General features: G+C 49.2%; 6 protein-coding genes across 6 annotated transcripts; 4 read left to right on the top strand and 2 right to left on the bottom strand.

Annotated features, from left to right (window-relative positions):
- Window positions 1–913: 913 nt before the first annotated feature.
- BO97DRAFT_251220 (PhoG like DNA-binding family protein) lies at window positions 914–3,125 on the top strand. The gene is made up of 2 exons (XM_025690846.1): window positions 914–1,317; window positions 1,396–3,125. Exons 1-2 carry the CDS (start codon window positions 1,172–1,174, stop codon window positions 3,017–3,019), a joined length of 1,770 nt encoding a protein of 589 aa, XP_025546644.1. The 5' UTR covers window positions 914–1,171; the 3' UTR covers window positions 3,020–3,125.
- Window positions 3,126–3,930: 805 nt separating this feature from the next.
- On the bottom strand, window positions 3,931–8,768 carry BO97DRAFT_400051 (cleavage/polyadenylation factor CFT1; the record flags this gene model as incomplete). Its single annotated transcript, XM_025694274.1, has 9 exons — window positions 6,635–8,768; window positions 6,271–6,584; window positions 6,019–6,186; window positions 5,598–5,957; window positions 5,329–5,527; window positions 5,206–5,281; window positions 4,683–5,136; window positions 4,468–4,615; window positions 3,931–4,415 (listed from the first exon to the last, which is right to left on the bottom strand). Exons 1-9 carry the CDS (start codon window positions 8,598–8,600, stop codon window positions 3,931–3,933), a joined length of 4,170 nt encoding a protein of 1,389 aa, XP_025546643.1. The 5' UTR covers window positions 8,601–8,768.
- Window positions 8,769–8,907: 139 nt separating this feature from the next.
- Window positions 8,908–10,978, top strand: BO97DRAFT_378466 (putative LMBR1 domain protein). Its single transcript, XM_025693113.1, has 3 exons — window positions 8,908–9,551; window positions 9,665–10,660; window positions 10,726–10,978. Exons 1-3 carry the CDS (start codon window positions 9,002–9,004, stop codon window positions 10,914–10,916), a joined length of 1,737 nt encoding a protein of 578 aa, XP_025546642.1. The 5' UTR covers window positions 8,908–9,001; the 3' UTR covers window positions 10,917–10,978.
- On the bottom strand, window positions 10,910–11,999 carry BO97DRAFT_378465 (uncharacterized protein). Its single transcript, XM_025693112.1, has 5 exons — window positions 11,750–11,999; window positions 11,460–11,686; window positions 11,350–11,408; window positions 11,228–11,292; window positions 10,910–11,167 (listed from the first exon to the last, which is right to left on the bottom strand). Exons 2-5 carry the CDS (start codon window positions 11,679–11,681, stop codon window positions 11,109–11,111), a joined length of 405 nt encoding a protein of 134 aa, XP_025546641.1. The 5' UTR covers window positions 11,682–11,686; window positions 11,750–11,999; the 3' UTR covers window positions 10,910–11,108.
- Window positions 12,000–12,141: 142 nt separating this feature from the next.
- On the top strand, window positions 12,142–13,947 carry BO97DRAFT_400044 (Atg14 domain-containing protein). The gene is made up of 2 exons (XM_025694273.1): window positions 12,142–12,957; window positions 13,013–13,947. Exons 1-2 carry the CDS (start codon window positions 12,324–12,326, stop codon window positions 13,906–13,908), a joined length of 1,530 nt encoding a protein of 509 aa, XP_025546640.1. The 5' UTR covers window positions 12,142–12,323; the 3' UTR covers window positions 13,909–13,947.
- Window positions 13,948–14,376: 429 nt separating this feature from the next.
- On the top strand, window positions 14,377–16,133 carry BO97DRAFT_481263 (putative ZIP family zinc transporter; the record flags this gene model as incomplete). Its single annotated transcript, XM_025700806.1, has 4 exons — window positions 14,377–14,632; window positions 14,752–14,928; window positions 14,989–15,372; window positions 15,421–16,133. The coding sequence occupies exons 1-4, from the start codon at window positions 14,587–14,589 to the stop codon at window positions 16,131–16,133; spliced, it is 1,320 nt and encodes a 439-aa protein (XP_025546639.1). The 5' UTR covers window positions 14,377–14,586.
- Between the last annotated feature and the right edge of the window lie 499 nt (window positions 16,134–16,632).

Genomic DNA, 16,632 nt, shown 5'->3' with positions numbered 1-16,632 from the left:
ACACACACACACACACACACACACACACACACACACACACACACACACACACACAAAACCACACAAAATAGGTAGTAGGTACAGTACATGCTTGCTCTCATTCACTGCTCCGCACTCGGTCTCCTCAGGGCGGGCTCTTTCCATTAAGGTAGGTACCGTATTTTATCCACTCTAGTTTGGCCCAGACTTCTCAACCCCCCCGTGTCCGTCTCCGGTTTCGATGGCCCTTTTGTTTTGCTTGGCTTGCTGACTTCGGGGAAATCCGATCCACTCTGCTCTCGGAATCTGGAGTCTCTCTTGCTTGCTCCTGTCTTGCTCTTGCAGCGGTTGTCAGTCTTCATACTTCTCACTTTACCCTTCTGCAGAGCTTAGCTTCTAATTTCTGCATTTGACCTCTTCCGAGTTGTCTGTGCCTTGTGCCTGCTTATTTTTCCTGCATCTTAACCAGAGCAGCAGAACTGCCCCCCCCCCACCCACTCCTCTCCCCCGCGCCCCCCACCCCCTTCCTCTCTTCCTCCCTCTCTCTCCCTCCCTCTTTCTCTGCGCGCGTTATCCATCCCCTCCCTCATCATTATCACCGCCGCCGCCGCCGCCGCCGCCGACGACAACAACAATAAGGAGAAGAAGAAGAAGAATTAGAAGAAGAACGACGTAACCATTTGCGGAAGAGTCACTGCAACCGGCTCTCTTTCTCATTGTTCATGCTGCCTTCCTGCCCCATCGCCTCCTCCACTCAATTCCTTCTTTCACTTTACGTACCTTCGTTCATTCACATCAGCCCTACAGCTTCTGCCATTTCCTCATGCTCTCCCCTTCCTAGCTTCCTTCCGCGGCCGCGCTCGTAGCGACGACACCCCTCCCACCGGAATCGATCTGGCTGTCCGCCTACTGTTCATCCTTCTCTCCGCTCTCCGCCCTTCTCGCATCCTCTTCTCGCCTGCCGCTCCCCGTTCTGATCTTTTTTCTCTTGCTCTTACTCTTCCTCCGCTGCCGCCGCCACCCCATCGCCTCCACTCACCGTCTCCCTTATCCTCACATCCCTCGTTCCTTCTCATCCCTCCCTAGCTCACTCCCATTGGCATTTCGCTGCCAGTCCCTGGCTGTTTGTCACCCTTCTGGGTTAATCAAGTTGATAGGTCCGAGCCTCAAAAGGGCTGACTGGTCCATTGACATGGAGGGCTTTGATACTATGGCCATGCCTTACCTGGCTAGCCCGCTTTCCCTGAGCAATCTCCAGGGGACCGATTACCTTCATCCGATGCCTGGTATAGACATGCCTGACCAGCGATCAACTTTCGAGTCGGAAACCTTCGTTAGGTACGTATCATATTGAGCGCGGCCTTTCCCGTTCGACCTGCAATCTTCCCGTCGCTGATCATTATCCCGACTGAATAGCGAGGACATTGCATTTACTCAACATGGTGTACCACCTGCAAGCTTGAAACGCTTTTCGTCGGACTATCAGGATCCCTTTACAGACATAGTGGCACCCTTTGATCCTGCCCCGCCAGAGCAACTTCCCGACTCTTCTATCGACCACAACAACAAGCTCCTAAGCTTTTCTCTCCCGGCATACAGTTTTACATTGCTGGACTACTCATTACGGCGCACCTCGGTCTCTCTTGCGGCTCAGCTGCATGGCATGTTCTTCCTCGCTGAGTCGCCATGGACCACCTCGCCCACAGAGAATGCCCCACCACAGCAAGGAGCGGAGCTAACATGCTATCGGCGAAATCTCTTTCAAATAACGGGCTCGGTGACCCTACCGCGAAGTCTAAGATACATTATGACGGAGCAAGGCGACCGGATACCCATCCTTGCGCAGGAATTGACTGTCTCTGCTACCGAATCGGTCGAGGGCAACTCGGTGAAGATCATTTCAGTGCCTTGGAAAACACCTTCTGCAAGCCAGAACCAATCGACAGAGGATGCCGCAGTCCCAACCAACGGTGGGATTGCCAACTCTAGCAACGCCAATCCCAAAGTTGAGAAAGAGCCGCCTCCAATCCCCTTGGACATCATGGCTGGCCAGGATCTCGATACCGACTATGCAACCTTCCCAATCGCATGGAAGCGACTGCAATTCCGGGTTGCGACTGCCAATAATGGTCGCAGAAAAGAGCTTCAACAGCACTTTGTCGTTCGGCTAAAAGTTATCGCCACCCTTTCCACTGGTGCTAGAGTTCCCATCTGCGAAGTGCATTCAGGCCCTGTCATTGTCCGGGGCCGTAGCCCCCGCAATTTTCAATCTCGCAAAGACCTGCCTCTGAGCGGTAGTGCGGCTGCATCCCGCAAGAATACCCAACCCGCTACTGTGAACCGGACACCGACAAGTGATTCGGCACCGTCTTCAAATCTAACCCCAGCAAAAGCCAAGGCGACGGTCAAAAGCAGCTCACCCGAGACAACAGTCTCTCAGGGCGGTATTGGCCCACCACCGGCTTCCGCCGACTGGACACAGATCTCGCCCGCCGTGGGAGGAACAATTTCCGCACCATTGCCCCAATCATCTGTATATGCCCAGTCGAGTCCGGACTTCCCGCGGCCTTCGGATACACAACGACACCCAAGTAATGTTTCGGCTCCTATCAATCTGTCTCTATTCGACGATGAAGAGGCCGCGGAAACCGTCAACTTTCATGATACAGCTAGAGCAGCTTCAACGTACAGCAATGACGTGTCGCATAGAAATCCTATTATAGACGCCACTGCGCCCCCGGCAAAAATGCGAAAACTCTCCCATGGCCTGCCCCAAGCGCCATCTCGATCTGCGTCTTCGTCACTGCCCCTATTAGATAGTACGAACATGCAGCAACCGTTTGCGTCTACACTCCCCTTCCCTAATGAAAGTGCTGATATGTTGTATGAATACTTTCCTTTAGGGTTGGATGATTGGCAGGCACCGGTTGATGCTGTATACCGACCGCATGTAGTCCATCACACCAACTTGCCTGAGGTCAAATTTGTGGCTGCACGCGGAAGAAGCAAGCGATATTTCGCTGCAGAAGACGTTTTTTAATGGGCATAGTCTATTATGAAGCGGTATATGCTACTCCCAGAACTGAAAGCGGAAGGGAGGGAAAGCTCTCCCCCCCTCCCCCCAATCCCAAAGTTGCCGTGGACGAGCTCAGATTCTCTTGTCCGCATACAATCTACCGACCATTGCGCCTCTGTTTGAGGATTTGTGTTCGATTTGCCAAGTTTACCTGCTTTTTCGAGCTTCACGTCAGCTATATGCAACCTGTTTCGATGAGATTTCTCCTGGGAATTGACTGACGCATGGATTTTTCAGGGCTATGTACGGGTGTACGGATATGGCAGTGACCATTTTTGAGGTCGAACTGAATGGGCTCAGGCGTGATGGAGTTTCTGCTCGTTTGGGCTAGGGCGCTAGCGGGTCTCGATTGTCTCGGTGTTGTTGTCTTTTTTCCCCTGGGATTTTTAATATCGCATTTTCTTTCTGCCCTTTCTTTCCATTTTATCCTGGTTCCAGCTATTCGGGCGTCAGGCTCATCACTTCTTGCCTGGCTATTGCAATTTGTTACTACGGGAGTATTCTTCATAGACCGCGTTTACCGGTCGAATGGCTGATTTCAGATCGTTTTGCATAGCCATAGCATCTTTTATTCCCTTGAAGTAAAGCGGCTTAATGATATGCCGCACACTAGATTGTTTCGGAGATCCCATGAAATCCCCTTCACTCACGAGATCAATGCAGACTATTTAACAATGCTAGGAGCCATGGATCCAGCCTGCCACATAAGGGGGAGATGGACAATTCCGTCATCCTTGCCGGAATGACAAGCAAGCGGCTAGTGCTCCGTCGTCAGAGAACATTTGCTTCTTTAGTGGGAAGGCCGGATTGCTCCCTGAAAGCCTGCGTCATGTCGGCTTGCTTACAGGAGCTGTCCGTCCGTGAACTTGTCTGAATCAGAGATATCCAAGCCCATCGCCCCCTATGCTTTGCAGATCCGCCTTGATCTCCCATTCGTTTGCGCCCACCCGGCTTGCTATCTCCGTCTTGCGCTGTTTACTCAGGCCGAGCCACTGAAATAACAAATTACCATCCAGCATCCCCCTTCCAGCAGTGCCATCACTTTCGACAGCACGAAAAGCGCGAGGATTTAGACCACAGGGATGTTCGAGAGTATTGGTCAGTTGAGACTGCAAAGCTGACAGTCGACGGTAAACCTCTTCTGTGATGCATGTGATCAAACCTATGGACCCGTTCTGCGACGTTACAAGTGCCTGGTAGAGAGATACTTGGTGATCCAGATCCATGTCGTCCGATTGGGCGAGTAACAGTCCGGACGAAACACTTGTACGTGGAAGAAGAGTTAGCGTAGACGCCATATTGCCCGTGTGAAATTTACTACGACTGAGTAATCTGTCACCATTCGAGGATTTAGGGTCTGCTCAAAATTTAGTCAAAGCTCCGCCAAAGATGCCGATCGCAGTGATGCCTACCTTCGGGGTCATATTGCAATATGTGAATGTTGCAGTCGCTGTCAGCCACAACGATAAACAGCCTTTTGCCATCAGGAAGAAAGTCTGCAGCTACCACCTCCAGATAGTCCAAGTCTTTCGCGAAAAGACTCAATTTATAAGGTTCCTCCTAGGCACACATCAAGTCCGTCAGCTCAATTGAGATTTTCCGAGCGAGGGCGATTCTAGAAACGTACCGAATAGCCAGCGAACCAAAGTCCTTTGGTGGCGTCTCCAAGAATGCACATACCAGTGCCTTTCAGCTCTTTGACAACACTAACATAGCATTGCATATCCATGAAAGCCACTGGGAGCAAGCTGCCGTCCTCCTTTAGACCCCTAACCATGCATTTCTGCCCTTGGGAGACGATGATGAAACCCTGGCCACCAATTTCGGATAATGCAGTCACAGCGCCCTTTACCACTTCTTTGCCAATAAGTTTCAATCTGCGGTCTATTGCCGGGTTTTCAGGATCTGGAACCACCTTGATGACCTCGAAAACATATATGCAACCTCGCGATGGTATATCTTCACCACGTGCAATCGCAGTGCCGACAACTATCATTTCTCTGCGTTCATGCGTGTTTTCTGATACCTCGAGACTCATGTTTTTCATTGCCATCACATATTCGCTAGCATCCAAAGAATGACTGCAAAATAACGACGGAAAGTCAGCGCTTCTTTTTGAATCGTATCACCCTCCTACAGTTATTTCTCACCAATCAATAATAGACCATGTTTTCGGGCTAACAATTTTCAGAGAGCTTCGATGCACCTCAGGTAAGAATGAAACGACTACTAGCATTTAGCTTGCATTCATGAGGCAAGGAAAGAGAGCAAACCTTCATTACGCCATTCGGGATGTAACTCGTCATCTTCGGGCAGTTTAAAGGTAGCCCTTTGGCAGGTTCCAAGGACATAGGTCCCGGAAGAGGAAGAGTAGGTTAAATGATCAACTTGTTCGCCCAATGGCACCTTCTGCAAAGGCCATTCATGATCAAATAGCATGCCAGCGGGCAATTTGCACAAATTAATGGTGTCCTTTAGTGAATCAGCTTAGCATTCGGCGGATTCGGTTGCCATAGTCCAAGATTGGCAAATGTAGGCTCACATTGGATTCCAAAAAGACGAAACTGCTATTGGCTGACAGGGGATTAAGCGTGCTCACGCTTCGTGGATGACTGCCTCTCAAGCGTATGAAATGCGGTAAGCTAGTGGATGTTCGAACGATAAAACCAGCCGAAGCCCCAGGAACAAACACGGTGGCGAGCCCTGAGAGATTGGCGAGTATACGCAATGATTGACCTTCATATCGCCTTGTATCAGATAGCTCTGAGCCCACACGGGAAGGTAATCTCGGAACAACTGTGTTAGCTTCCTTCGAGAATCGCAGGCTTGACGTTCCAGTTCCTGCGCCAGCGGAGGCGACAAATGGCTTGTATATGTTGATGTCGTCGTTTTGAGAACGCAACTGAATAAAGACGCATCAGCATTGGGGTGTAATTTGACTCAACATGGTAACATAAGCGTACAATCAAGTATGGTGAAGCGCTAGCGGAGTCTCCAAGGTCGGCAACAATGGCCTCCGCCAACGACTCCCGTACCCCAGCTCGTCTGAGGGGCTCCGAGGACAATATCGGTGGCTGCCCGGTTAGTCCCTCAATGATAGTTACCAGGTTCTGATCGGGAAAGCGGTAGATCTGTGCATTTCGTGGTAAGTATAAAGACCGATGGTGCATACAGCCAGCCAACACAGGCAATCAGAGATCACAGTGTAGACCTACATAAAGCCTACTGTCCTGGCCCAGAAGGAACAAGTAAAGGCCACCCTGAAGCAGTCCTTTAGAAGCTGAGTCGACTGATGAAAACGTGCCGGTCTTGTCATAGTATAGGCTACAGGAAACCCAATTCTTTGCTGCCAATTGATCATTTAGAATGACTTCATCAAGGTCACCGCTATCATCCACCTGAAGAAATAATATCGACGAATCATCTCGAAGAATTGCAAGGCAAGGGTCTGCAAAGCTGGTATTGACGGCTACCCGCTCATCATTGGTGTCATCATCCCAGATGGGATATATTTGGGTTAGTCCCAGGTCTACTCCGTCAGCATGGCCATCTCAGCGCCAGATTAGGTGGAGAGCTTACCGCTGTCATAGATTCGAACCTCATTTTTCAGGACTTGGACTACTCGCTTGTCGCCCATCATTGTGCCAATATCGATCGTCGTGTCCTCATTGGGGTTGAACTCGGGAGCTTTGAAAGCTTTCAATTCACCGGCATCTTCCAAGTAGACAAGAGACTCTTCTTTTTCAATCCCCCTTCTTCTGGAAATGATGACAAAACATCGCGATTGTGATCGATTGTCATCGGAGCCATTAGACACGGCCTGTGTCCCATGAACTACAGAAGCTGTCCAAAGACAGTCGGCAGACTCAACGCTGAAGGATTGCAGCACATCAGGATCAAGTTCGCGTCTCAAGACCACTAAACCACCACTACTATCAGAGCCCTGAGCTGCTACCAGCTCCAACTCAGCCGAGTCACGTTCGAGGCGGCTGCCTTTGGCTATTGTGACCACAGAGCGCCTACCTAAGGCAATATCCCTCACCGGAGCGATATTGATAAGTTTGTCGTGGACATGAAAGTAACGTAGTCCAGAGGACGGCTCAATATTCAAGGGGCCAACAGCCAGCGCCAAATCTGGTGATGTGGCATATAAGTCGTCTTCATTATCACTCTGGTCCTCATCTGTGTCCACTGAATCATCCATGGCAAGCCTCGACTGTGGGCGAGGTTTTCTGGAGCTCGAGGACGTGAAGGAGCAGCCGAGAAGCACAGAGTCTGAACTCTCACTGCCCAGAAATACTTTGCCTTCGCCGATATACGCCGAAGAGGAAGCCGCAGAGTTCATGGAGACAACCCCAGGGTGAGTCGATAAGAGGTGCACTGAGATCCCAGACACTGACCTGCCATCGAGCCTGAATCTCACAATGGCAAAGTCCCCTGTTGATAGCACCATGAGCAGATCTCCGCTGCCGTCGTCTAGAATCTCGACAACGCAGTTCTCCAGGCGCAGAGCTAAGTCCGACTGATCCGTCATAGAAAATGCCGAGACCATTCTAGAAAATTCATTGACTCCAACCGCATTGGTTTTACCAGCCTGATCAACATGCACCAGCTCATTGGACCCAATCAACAAAGCACCACCAACAGGAGGCGGAAGGGCTACCACTTTGAAAAGATCGCTGGGCAATCTAGATACTGACAGCAACGTGGTGGATGCTCGTTGTTCCAGATCGAGAGTGAACACAGAATAGAAGACAATGTCTTTCCTCTCTTGCATTAGCGCACTAGACGTCGCAACCTGCGAATACAAGATCCCAAAAGTCGGTTCCCTATATTCGTATAGAAATGCGAAATTTATGGGGTGCAGAATTGATGGGTCCAATGCACTCAAGGGTAAGACGAAGGATGGGGCATACGGTGTTTCATATATTAGGCCTTGCTGGGCCTTCTCCCGGTCAGCGACATCCCCGAGGTTGTAGCTCTCTGCTCGATGTCCCTCTATATCCGGGTCATAGTCACCCATTACCAAGTCATCCCCTGGCTGATGAAAAGGGATGATGGCGAGATTCCGAACCCCGAAGTTGAATATCGCACATCTACTGCTTGGATCCAGACTAAGGATGCTGTCACAATTGCTCAAATCAGAGACCCAGGGACTACGGGTCAGATCATCTCGCTCGTAATAATGAATCGAGATTGTAGAGATACCACGACGCTCTGGATCCCATTCAATCAGACTGAGTTTGGCATTGCGAAATGAGATGAGGATGGCTTCCCCCCCGCTCCTGGTATTCAATACCTTGACCCGGCACAGGTCGGTTACTGTGCCAGCCAAAGGGTACTCCCTCTCCAGGACTAGTTTCGTTGTTTGTTCGTTGGGTTGTGTTTCCACCCGTTGTAGACCAGAAGAGTTACTTTGCACTGAGAATATCTGGAGGAGAGAGGTCTTGACGACGACAAGATTGTTGGATCTATCGTTCAGGAAGGGTAATGCCAATGCATGAGTGACCCCAGTAGGGGCCAGCAATTCGGTATAGCACTGCATCTGCAATATGGAGAGGTATCTGCGTTCGTCTTGTCAAAATATAGGATTTCCCCGGCCACCCGGCTATTTTAGCTGCCTTGTCGTTTTCTCAACATTGCCTATTCCCATAGGCGATGTGGGGTACCCAAGAACAGATTCGGAACACAACAAAGGGCAGATGCGTGGAATGGGCGTTGAGGAGCGATAGACAGAAAAAGACCAAGCTCGGGATCACCGAGAGTGAAATTCCACGTGACACCTTCTCTGGATGACGTAAGTCGTGTCAGGATTCTTCTTGCTGTCTGAGCTTCCTTCACATTCGGCTGTACTGTAAGGAGGGTAGGCGTTACTGTGATGTGGTGACTTCCTCACCTCGTATCCAACTCATCTTCTATTCCATGTGAGCTCCTAAATCATACCTGATGGCTCCTCTGCAAGTGACCCTCATATGGGTCATATATGTCATTGTGATAGCCGTTGCGATCTTGATAGCTTCGTTCCTCATTCATGCCTATCAGACCCCTCGAGACCGCTCGCAAGCTGTGACCTTCACTTGTATCCTTACCATCACAAGTCTTCTCGCAACTGTCCTCTTACTGCCAGTCGACATTGCTCTGGTCTCGTCGGCGACGCCCTCGACGCTAGGTCAGAGGGATAGCTGGGCCACTCGGGAGGATGTCGATAAGGTTCTCTTTTCTCTGACTACTGTATACTATCTACTCTACTCCATTGATGCCACCCTATGCCTTTTGGTTATTCCATTTGTTTATTTTTGGTACGAAGAATATGATGAGGTGGCCACGGAAGCCGGGGAACAATCATCGGCGCGACGACACTGGGCTGCCTTCAAATATACAATCTCTTTTATCGCAATTGTGGCAGTGCTTCTTCTGGCCGGCTCACTTATTCCTTTGCCAAACACCGACCATGTCAAGGAGACTGAACACCTTGCGGAGTCCTTGGTTCGCAACCGTATGCCCTACGCTTCCCTTTTGAGCTTTGTTGGTCTCCGAGCAATTTCAGGGCGAGACACTGTTTTCATCCGGTCAATTCAAGAAACTGACTTTTGGCTCATTATTATCCAGGAGGCGAACGGGCCCTTACTTTCCTGGTCGGTGTACTCATGACGGTTGGGGTGCCTTTGTATATCCTATATACATCCACGGGTCTTGCTCTCCTCCCTCTACTGGTAATCAAAGCGGCACCAAACGAGACATGGAAAGCCGCTATCGACGTGCAACTTGAATCCAACAAAGAACGTCAACGCCAGCTAGACCGGCGCTGTGGAGGCAACCCTGAGCTTTTGCCCTCTAAAGATCGTAGAGAATTGGATGCCCTTGTTAGAGAGGAGAGGACTTTAATACGGCGCCAGCGCCTAGCAGACGAAGCGCACACGGAGGAGATTCGCTGGATAGGTACAGTATGGCTGAAAACAAAGGCTAAATTGCGTCCGCTAAGAGTTTTGGGCGGTATTGTCTTGTTTCTAACAGCAATTCTGACCTTGGCGTCTATGCTATCAACAGATATCGACAAAGCTACCAACTCGCTCTGCAAACACCGTTGCGGATACTCCATCAAAAATATGCATATATTTAACCCAATCGATTGGCTATTAGCTCAGTCTGCCAGGGCTTTTCCAATGGACTACATTATGTTCATGATCCTCACTTCATTTCTCTTCTGCAGCTCGGCATTCGGGATTGCTACAATCGGCATTCGATTCCTCTGGATGACGATTCATCAGATCAGAAGAGGCCATACACCTCCACAGGCTCTTTTACTGACAACGGCGGTTTTGATGCTGACCGTTCTTACATTGATCTACTCATTGTCTACAAACGTGGCCTCGCAGTACGCAACATTTGGCTCCCAGACTTTCTGCGATCGCCCGGCGAGTTCTGAAGGACAGTCAACTTGTTCGGATAGCAAACATCTCATCAAGCGATGTTCAGACGCAGCGGACAATATAGCTGCGAAGCGAATTTGCACGCCAAGTGTTGCTAGCACCTTCATCAACCAGGTGATAACGAAGTTTCCCTTCTTTGGTGTGATCCTTTTCTGGTCTCAGTTCATATTCATAGGTACAGAAACCATTCTATCCCGCATCACAGTAGGAATTTTTCTCATTGACCGTGCTATTTCCCAGGTGTTTATGTGCTTGTCCTGGTCACGTCCAGCGTCCGCTCTCCACAACAAGACAAGTCTTTCATCGACGAGGATGCCGAGGATGCCGAGGAGGAAAGTCTACTAGCAAGTACTGGGAGACGCGGTGATGCTGGTTTGAATGACATCGTGAGAAGAATGGATAGGCAGAGCGATATTACAAGTGTGCGGTAGTATTTCTTTAGTATTTCACTTTAAGCAGGAACTCACGATAATTGAGCGTATAGAGAAGCGCCCCTAGTACAAGTTCACAAGAAATCATTCTAGACTGAAGCGCCCATAGCATAATGCCTGGAATCTCGGCGAGGGAGAATTAGGAGCGTGCGATTGCATGACATGGAGCTGACCTCTTGGTCATGTGTATGGTTAAACGCGGTCGTCCAGCAATGCGAGAGCACTCTCGAACGCTTTGACCACATCGGTATCTAGAAACTACAGTCAGCAATGTCCCCTGTGTACAAAGAAGGATTTCTAGAGAAACGTACAATGTTTCTTCTTTTTCTTCAAGGTCTCTTCGGAATTCTGAACATGTTGCATTTGGGTCTTAAATCTACAATACGCACATTAGCAACATATTTTGATAATAGAGCCGAAGCGGAGAGCGAACCTTCTCAACGCCCTTTTTTCGTCGCGCATGATAGTTGTTTGGGACCACGCCATGAAAACCTAGGTGGAAATTAGAAGGGTACCACAGAAGAGAGTAGGTCCATTAAAAACCTCTAGGAGTCTGGAAGTATGGTTCCTGAGAGCATCTTCTGCTTTTTTATGTTGTTCCATGAGATCCACATATTTATCTTGAAGTTCTTTCCAGCCATGTCCACTCATGTTACCAACAGAGAAAGACTCTGTTAGTATGTTTTCATGACATTCGGCGTGGGATTGGACCTCCGCCTGCTGACGAGACAATATTGAGTCCGCTTCGGTGCTCGAAGACTCCATCGAGACTGGTGGGTATCAGTACAACTGAAACCATAGACTTAGTCCACGAGGACAGGAAGGATAGATACCGGCATGAAGTACAGCTGCTAACCGACTGAATCTATAGTAAAAGAGAAATGGAGATGAAATTCGAGAAGCGGTCAGATTCTGTGGACCATTCTGTTCTCTAGTCCCCTTGTGGCTTTACACGCCAGTATCCATGAACGAGGGGTGGAATTGCGATAAACATCCAGTGTATAATGTTGCTGTAAATATAATACCGTGTTTTGTCATGGAGTATCAGCTTTATAGTTATCAAGTCAGCATACTTCTTATCCGAGGCTGGCTTGAATGAACTCGTTTAAGTTTGCATGCCGGTAATACCTGACTAGCACTCACATAGGTGACGTAAGCAGCAACCGTCTTCTGTGCCTACACTGAATCTTGACCGTCGACTTAGTCTACCTCTGCGGCTCTGCCTAATTGCCACTACAATTTGTCAAGTTATGAGCGAACCTGCCTCGGCAGCTTTGGTCAAATCAGCACACATGCGTATATGATTAGACGGCCTGACCGACAGCCAGTCTTCCGAGAGCTATCGTATCACGACCACGCCAGTATCACCCCAAATGTCTAGCAACCTTAAAGATCAAATCCTATGAAATGAGCTGTCACATATGTTCCCGCGCTCCAACTGTGAATCTAAGGTGTATTTGTCCTACCTGTGCTCGCAGTCGACTCTACCAGCTACGGATCGACAATGCCGGGCTATTGCTTGAGGAAGAGACTATAAAGCAACAAATCGAGGCTGCAGTGTCGCCAAACAAGCCTAACAAAGGATTGTCAGATTATAAGAACCGTTTGCCCGTATACGATGATGACGTGTCTTCAGCCTGGGTTTCACGGAGGATTGTTAGTGAAGGATTTGGATCAACTGCCAAAACAACAGTTCTTAGAAGTCACATCGAAGGACTAGCGACTGAGATCAGGGGAAAAAGGCTTGAAATTTCTCAACGCAGGGTATCATTAGCGCAGAGGCAGTCGGACTCGGAATCCGCGAAGTATCAGTTATTGGAGCGAGAAACAGCAATCCTGGCAGGCATCCGGAACAATATCAAGAGGACTGACCATCTCTGGCACTCTCTTCATAGCAAGACCACAGAAGCACGGATATTTCTCTGCCGAGAAGCAGCCAATCTCTACGAGTTACGGCAGAGACTGAAGATAATTGATGGTGTAATGCAAGAGACCTATACAATCGGTGGTATGCACCTGGTTGATCTCAGGAATATGAATGGAAAGTACATCCCTGGGAATGATCGGATATGGCTTAATTATTAATAATCTAGTAGGCGCTCCGCCGGCCCATATTTCGACATCGCTTTCATATATCGCCCGCCTACTCGTCCTCGTTTCCCATTATCTATCCATCAGGCTCCCAGCAGAAATCACACTACCTCATCGGAATTTTCCTTTGCCAACTATCTTTGCGCCCTCTGCATCTTATCAAACAAGGGATATAGGCTCGAAGCTGGCTTCCTCGCAGCAATCAACATCTACTCCATTCGAACCCAAACTGCCTGACTCACATCGTCTCTCTCGGCCAAGGCCTTTGTGTATTGACAAAAGTCTCCCTAGGTTAGCGAAGGAGGAGCCTGGCACGTACGCCCTTTTTCTCGAAGGAGCGACATTGTTGGCTTGGGATGTTGCTTGGCTGTGCCGCACTCAGGGGCTCAACCCAGCGTCAGACTCGTGGGAGGAAATCTGCGACATGGGAAAAAACCTATGGCATTTGCTTGTGGCAATTCCTGCGCAGCCATCAACCCTGACGAGGGCGTTTGCTGGGCGAGATATTCACGTAACGATGAAGACGTCTAGAGACCCACCCAAGACTAGTATCCATCGAACCGTGTCATTTCCCATGTTGGGACATTATTCGCACGGCACGGCGCATTCATTTCTGCTTGCTGCCGAAGGTGCAGAATTTATGCGCACTTGGAGGCTTCCATCTCCAGCCAGAGTAGTAGACAAGCTGAAGTCAGCATTGATGGGAGAATTGGCGAGCGCAGAATGGGAGTTACTCGAAAGGCGCGAATGGGATGACATGACTCATGACCAAAGCCAGTCTGCTTCTCACTTCTCTTCAGATGCTATCTCGGAACTACGTTGTCCGGAAATCTCGAGCGGTCCCAGCAATTCTTCGCGTTCGAAAGGTGTAAGTGGCTGGACCAAATTGAGAAACAGATAGTACAAGTAATCAATTTTCAAACTCCATCGCGTTCTGTGCTTTACTTGCGATGGGTATAAAGTGGTGGCTCCGTCAAGTAATGGATATACAGGATACTTGCCCATCGAGGTTGCCTGTCAAATGATAGTGCACATATGTCGCGACTCTCGAGCCTGATTGGGGGGCCTTCGAACTCCTTCGATAGGCCTACCTACTGAGGTACACTGTAGGAAGTAAGGTAGTCCAATTCTATCTCTACCAGATAGGTATAGCCTGCCAGTACCTACAGTACTACGTAGGTAGGTACCACTGCCCTCAGGCTGACAATAAGTACAACCCTGGTAGGTACCTAAGCGATTAGGTCGGGTCGTCACTAGCCTATCCCTGGAGGGGCCAACGTAGTTACTTAGGATTATATAAGCAGGTCTCAGATAAGATTATCGACAAGTCAACGCGTGTCCATCGGTAGTTGCAGGAACATCTTGTGCAATATACCAGTGTCCTGAGAAGCATACAATTGATCGCTTCAAATAGCTCGAACCCAACCTGATTGAATAAAGCCACAGTCAGCTATCCGGGCAGTGCTTCCGTGCTTTTTTCCAAGTACACCGAGTCTTCACCGGAGCAGTGGGCGTGCAGAGCCTGCCATCAGGTCATGGATATAGCGGTTGCTCGAAATCTCACGGGCCTCTGACAACAATGAACAAAACGTCATCATGGAAACAGGCTAATATTAGCTGTATTGGTGAGTTAGAGCGCACCCAAGACCAAAAATAAGACCGGCCTTGCACCCGGAAAAGAGCAACAAGACTGTTAATTGCTAGTTCTTGAGTAACAATAATCTGACACCTGCTAATTCCGCAGGGTTTGAAAATGCTAGTTTATCAATCGCAAGTTTCTCTGATGCTCTCCTTCGGGCTGAGATAGCGCGACGAGCTCCAAACAGCAATACTGCAAGCTGTGGCTCAAAGGAACGAGGTGCTTATAACACACCGATACACGTTCTAGCTCTTTTCCTTATCCTTGTGCTAAGCACACTTGGTATGTCCTATTTTGCTCCCTTATTCTCCAAGGCTGATATTCTGATGCCATTGATACAAGCGTGTTCGTTTCCTGTACTTGCCCGTCGATTTCCTCGCCTACCAATACCGCGTCGATTCCTCTTTTTATCGAGGCACTTCGGAACTGGCGTGCTTATTGCTACTGCCTTTGTCCACCTGCTCCCCACGGCATTTGTTTCCCTGACCGATCCCTGTCTTCCTCGCTTTTGGAGCGAAACATATCGTGCCATGGCTGGATTTGTTGCCATGATCGCGGTCTTTGTTGTTGTGCTTGTGGAAATGTTCTTTGCTTTAAAGGGAGCCGGTCATGTTCACGGAAGTGAACATGACCAGCTGATGAATGATGTCGGCGTGGACTTGTCAAGTATGGGTCTCCAGGCTGACTTAGACGCCGAACAAGATCGTGCAAGTAATGCCCATCCTGGTAGGTTTGGGGCGTACGATAGCACAGATGCAGTAACATCATTACCAGATCCTTATATCTCGAATGATGAGTCTACTCTGTCTATATCTAGAGAGTTGGCTGCACCAATTGATGGTATCGACCTCGGAAGGTCACACAAACACATTACTTCTCCTTTGCATAGGCAGAGTGATCGAGTTCATCGGCGTTCGTCTTCCGGCGATCAACACACTCACACCAGCCTGCGCCTAAGGTCGAGCATTGAGCTATCTAGACATAATCCACAGCGACAACTACTTCAGTGCCTACTGCTAGAGGCCGGGATTCTCTTCCATAGCATCTTTATCGGAATGGCCCTCAGTGTTGCCACAGGGACGTCGTTCATTGTCCTTCTGGTCGCAATCTGTTTTCATCAGACGTTCGAGGGTTTTGCTCTGGGTTCAAGGATTGCGTCGCTAATTCCAGACCTTTTTGCCCCAGCCTCCATGAAGCCTTGGCTGATGTCTCTCGCTTACGGAACCACCACGCCTATTGGTCAAGCCATCGGCCTCATACTACATAATTTCTACGACCCAGGGAGCACCACAGGGCTACTTATGGTTGGCATCACAAATGCCATCAGCAGTGGTCTTTTATTGTTCGCGGGGCTTGTCGAACTTCTGGCCGAAGACTTTTTAAGTGAAACAAGTTACGCAACACTCAGAGGCAGCAGACGCGCTGAAGCCTGTATCGCAGTCATGGCTGGGGCTTTGTTGATGGCATTCGTTGGGGCTTTCGCTTGAGCAGCTAGGATTACATCCTCACGGTCCCACGCTGTCTCGCTCTGGACCAGAAGTACGTGGATATATATTACTGGTACCTGAGCTATATGTCTGAATCTTTTTCTTTATATTCAATACACATAACAACCAACTTTTCAACCGAACGGAAGTCTCCACAACAAATCCTGCGATATTTGTGGATGACAGGCCAATCTAAGGACCTTCTTTCCCTGCACAATTTACCATTATTCGCTCTCTGCCTTGGGAGTTTTAGGTCGGTCGCGACCATTTCTGGGAATCCTGGTATGAAGGTCGTTTCTGGAGCAATAATTACCTAGCGTAATCCATCTACACACTATCTCATTCATTTCTTTGATCCCTGGAAACCTACCTACCTTATGCAGGAGAGCGTCCGACATATTCCATATCCTTGCGCTCCTGCGCTCTCTTGGTCTGCTATCTCGAAGTGTACGTATTGGCACAGATGGCGACGTCAGTTCACAAAATCACCCATCAAGCC

The sequence above is a fragment of the Aspergillus homomorphus genome, assembly GCF_003184865.1.
Source record: "Aspergillus homomorphus CBS 101889 unplaced genomic scaffold BO97scaffold_65, whole genome shotgun sequence".
In the NCBI taxonomy this organism is placed as follows: Eukaryota; Fungi; Ascomycota; class Eurotiomycetes; order Eurotiales; family Aspergillaceae; genus Aspergillus; species Aspergillus homomorphus.
The sequence above is the reverse complement of the archived record's forward strand: the minus strand, read 5'-3'. Positions and strand labels throughout refer to the sequence as shown.

Coding starts and splice junctions, on each gene's coding strand:
- BO97DRAFT_378466 (XM_025693113.1), top strand. CDS start 9,002: ATGGCTCCTCTGCAAGTGACCCTCATATGGGTCATATATGTCATTGTG. Junction 9,552..9,664: donor GGAGTCCTTGGTTCGCAACC/GTATGCCCTACG, acceptor ATTATTATCCAG/GAGGCGAACGGGCCCTTACT. Junction 10,661..10,725: donor GTCTCAGTTCATATTCATAG/GTACAGAAACCA, acceptor GCTATTTCCCAG/GTGTTTATGTGCTTGTCCTG.
- BO97DRAFT_400044 (XM_025694273.1), top strand. CDS start 12,324: ATGAGCTGTCACATATGTTCCCGCGCTCCAACTGTGAATCTAAGGTGT. Junction 12,958..13,012: donor TGATCTCAGGAATATGAATG/GAAAGTACATCC, acceptor ATAATCTAGTAG/GCGCTCCGCCGGCCCATATT.
- BO97DRAFT_378465 (XM_025693112.1), bottom strand. CDS start 11,681: ATGGAGTCTTCGAGCACCGAAGCGGACTCAATATTGTCTCGTCAGCAG. Junction 11,409..11,459: donor ATACTTCCAGACTCCTAGAG/GTTTTTAATGGA, acceptor ATTTCCACCTAG/GTTTTCATGGCGTGGTCCCA. Junction 11,168..11,227: donor GAAGAAAAAGAAGAAACATT/GTACGTTTCTCT, acceptor TGTAGTTTCTAG/ATACCGATGTGGTCAAAGCG.
- BO97DRAFT_251220 (XM_025690846.1), top strand. CDS start 1,172: ATGGAGGGCTTTGATACTATGGCCATGCCTTACCTGGCTAGCCCGCTT. Junction 1,318..1,395: donor GAGTCGGAAACCTTCGTTAG/GTACGTATCATA, acceptor CCGACTGAATAG/CGAGGACATTGCATTTACTC.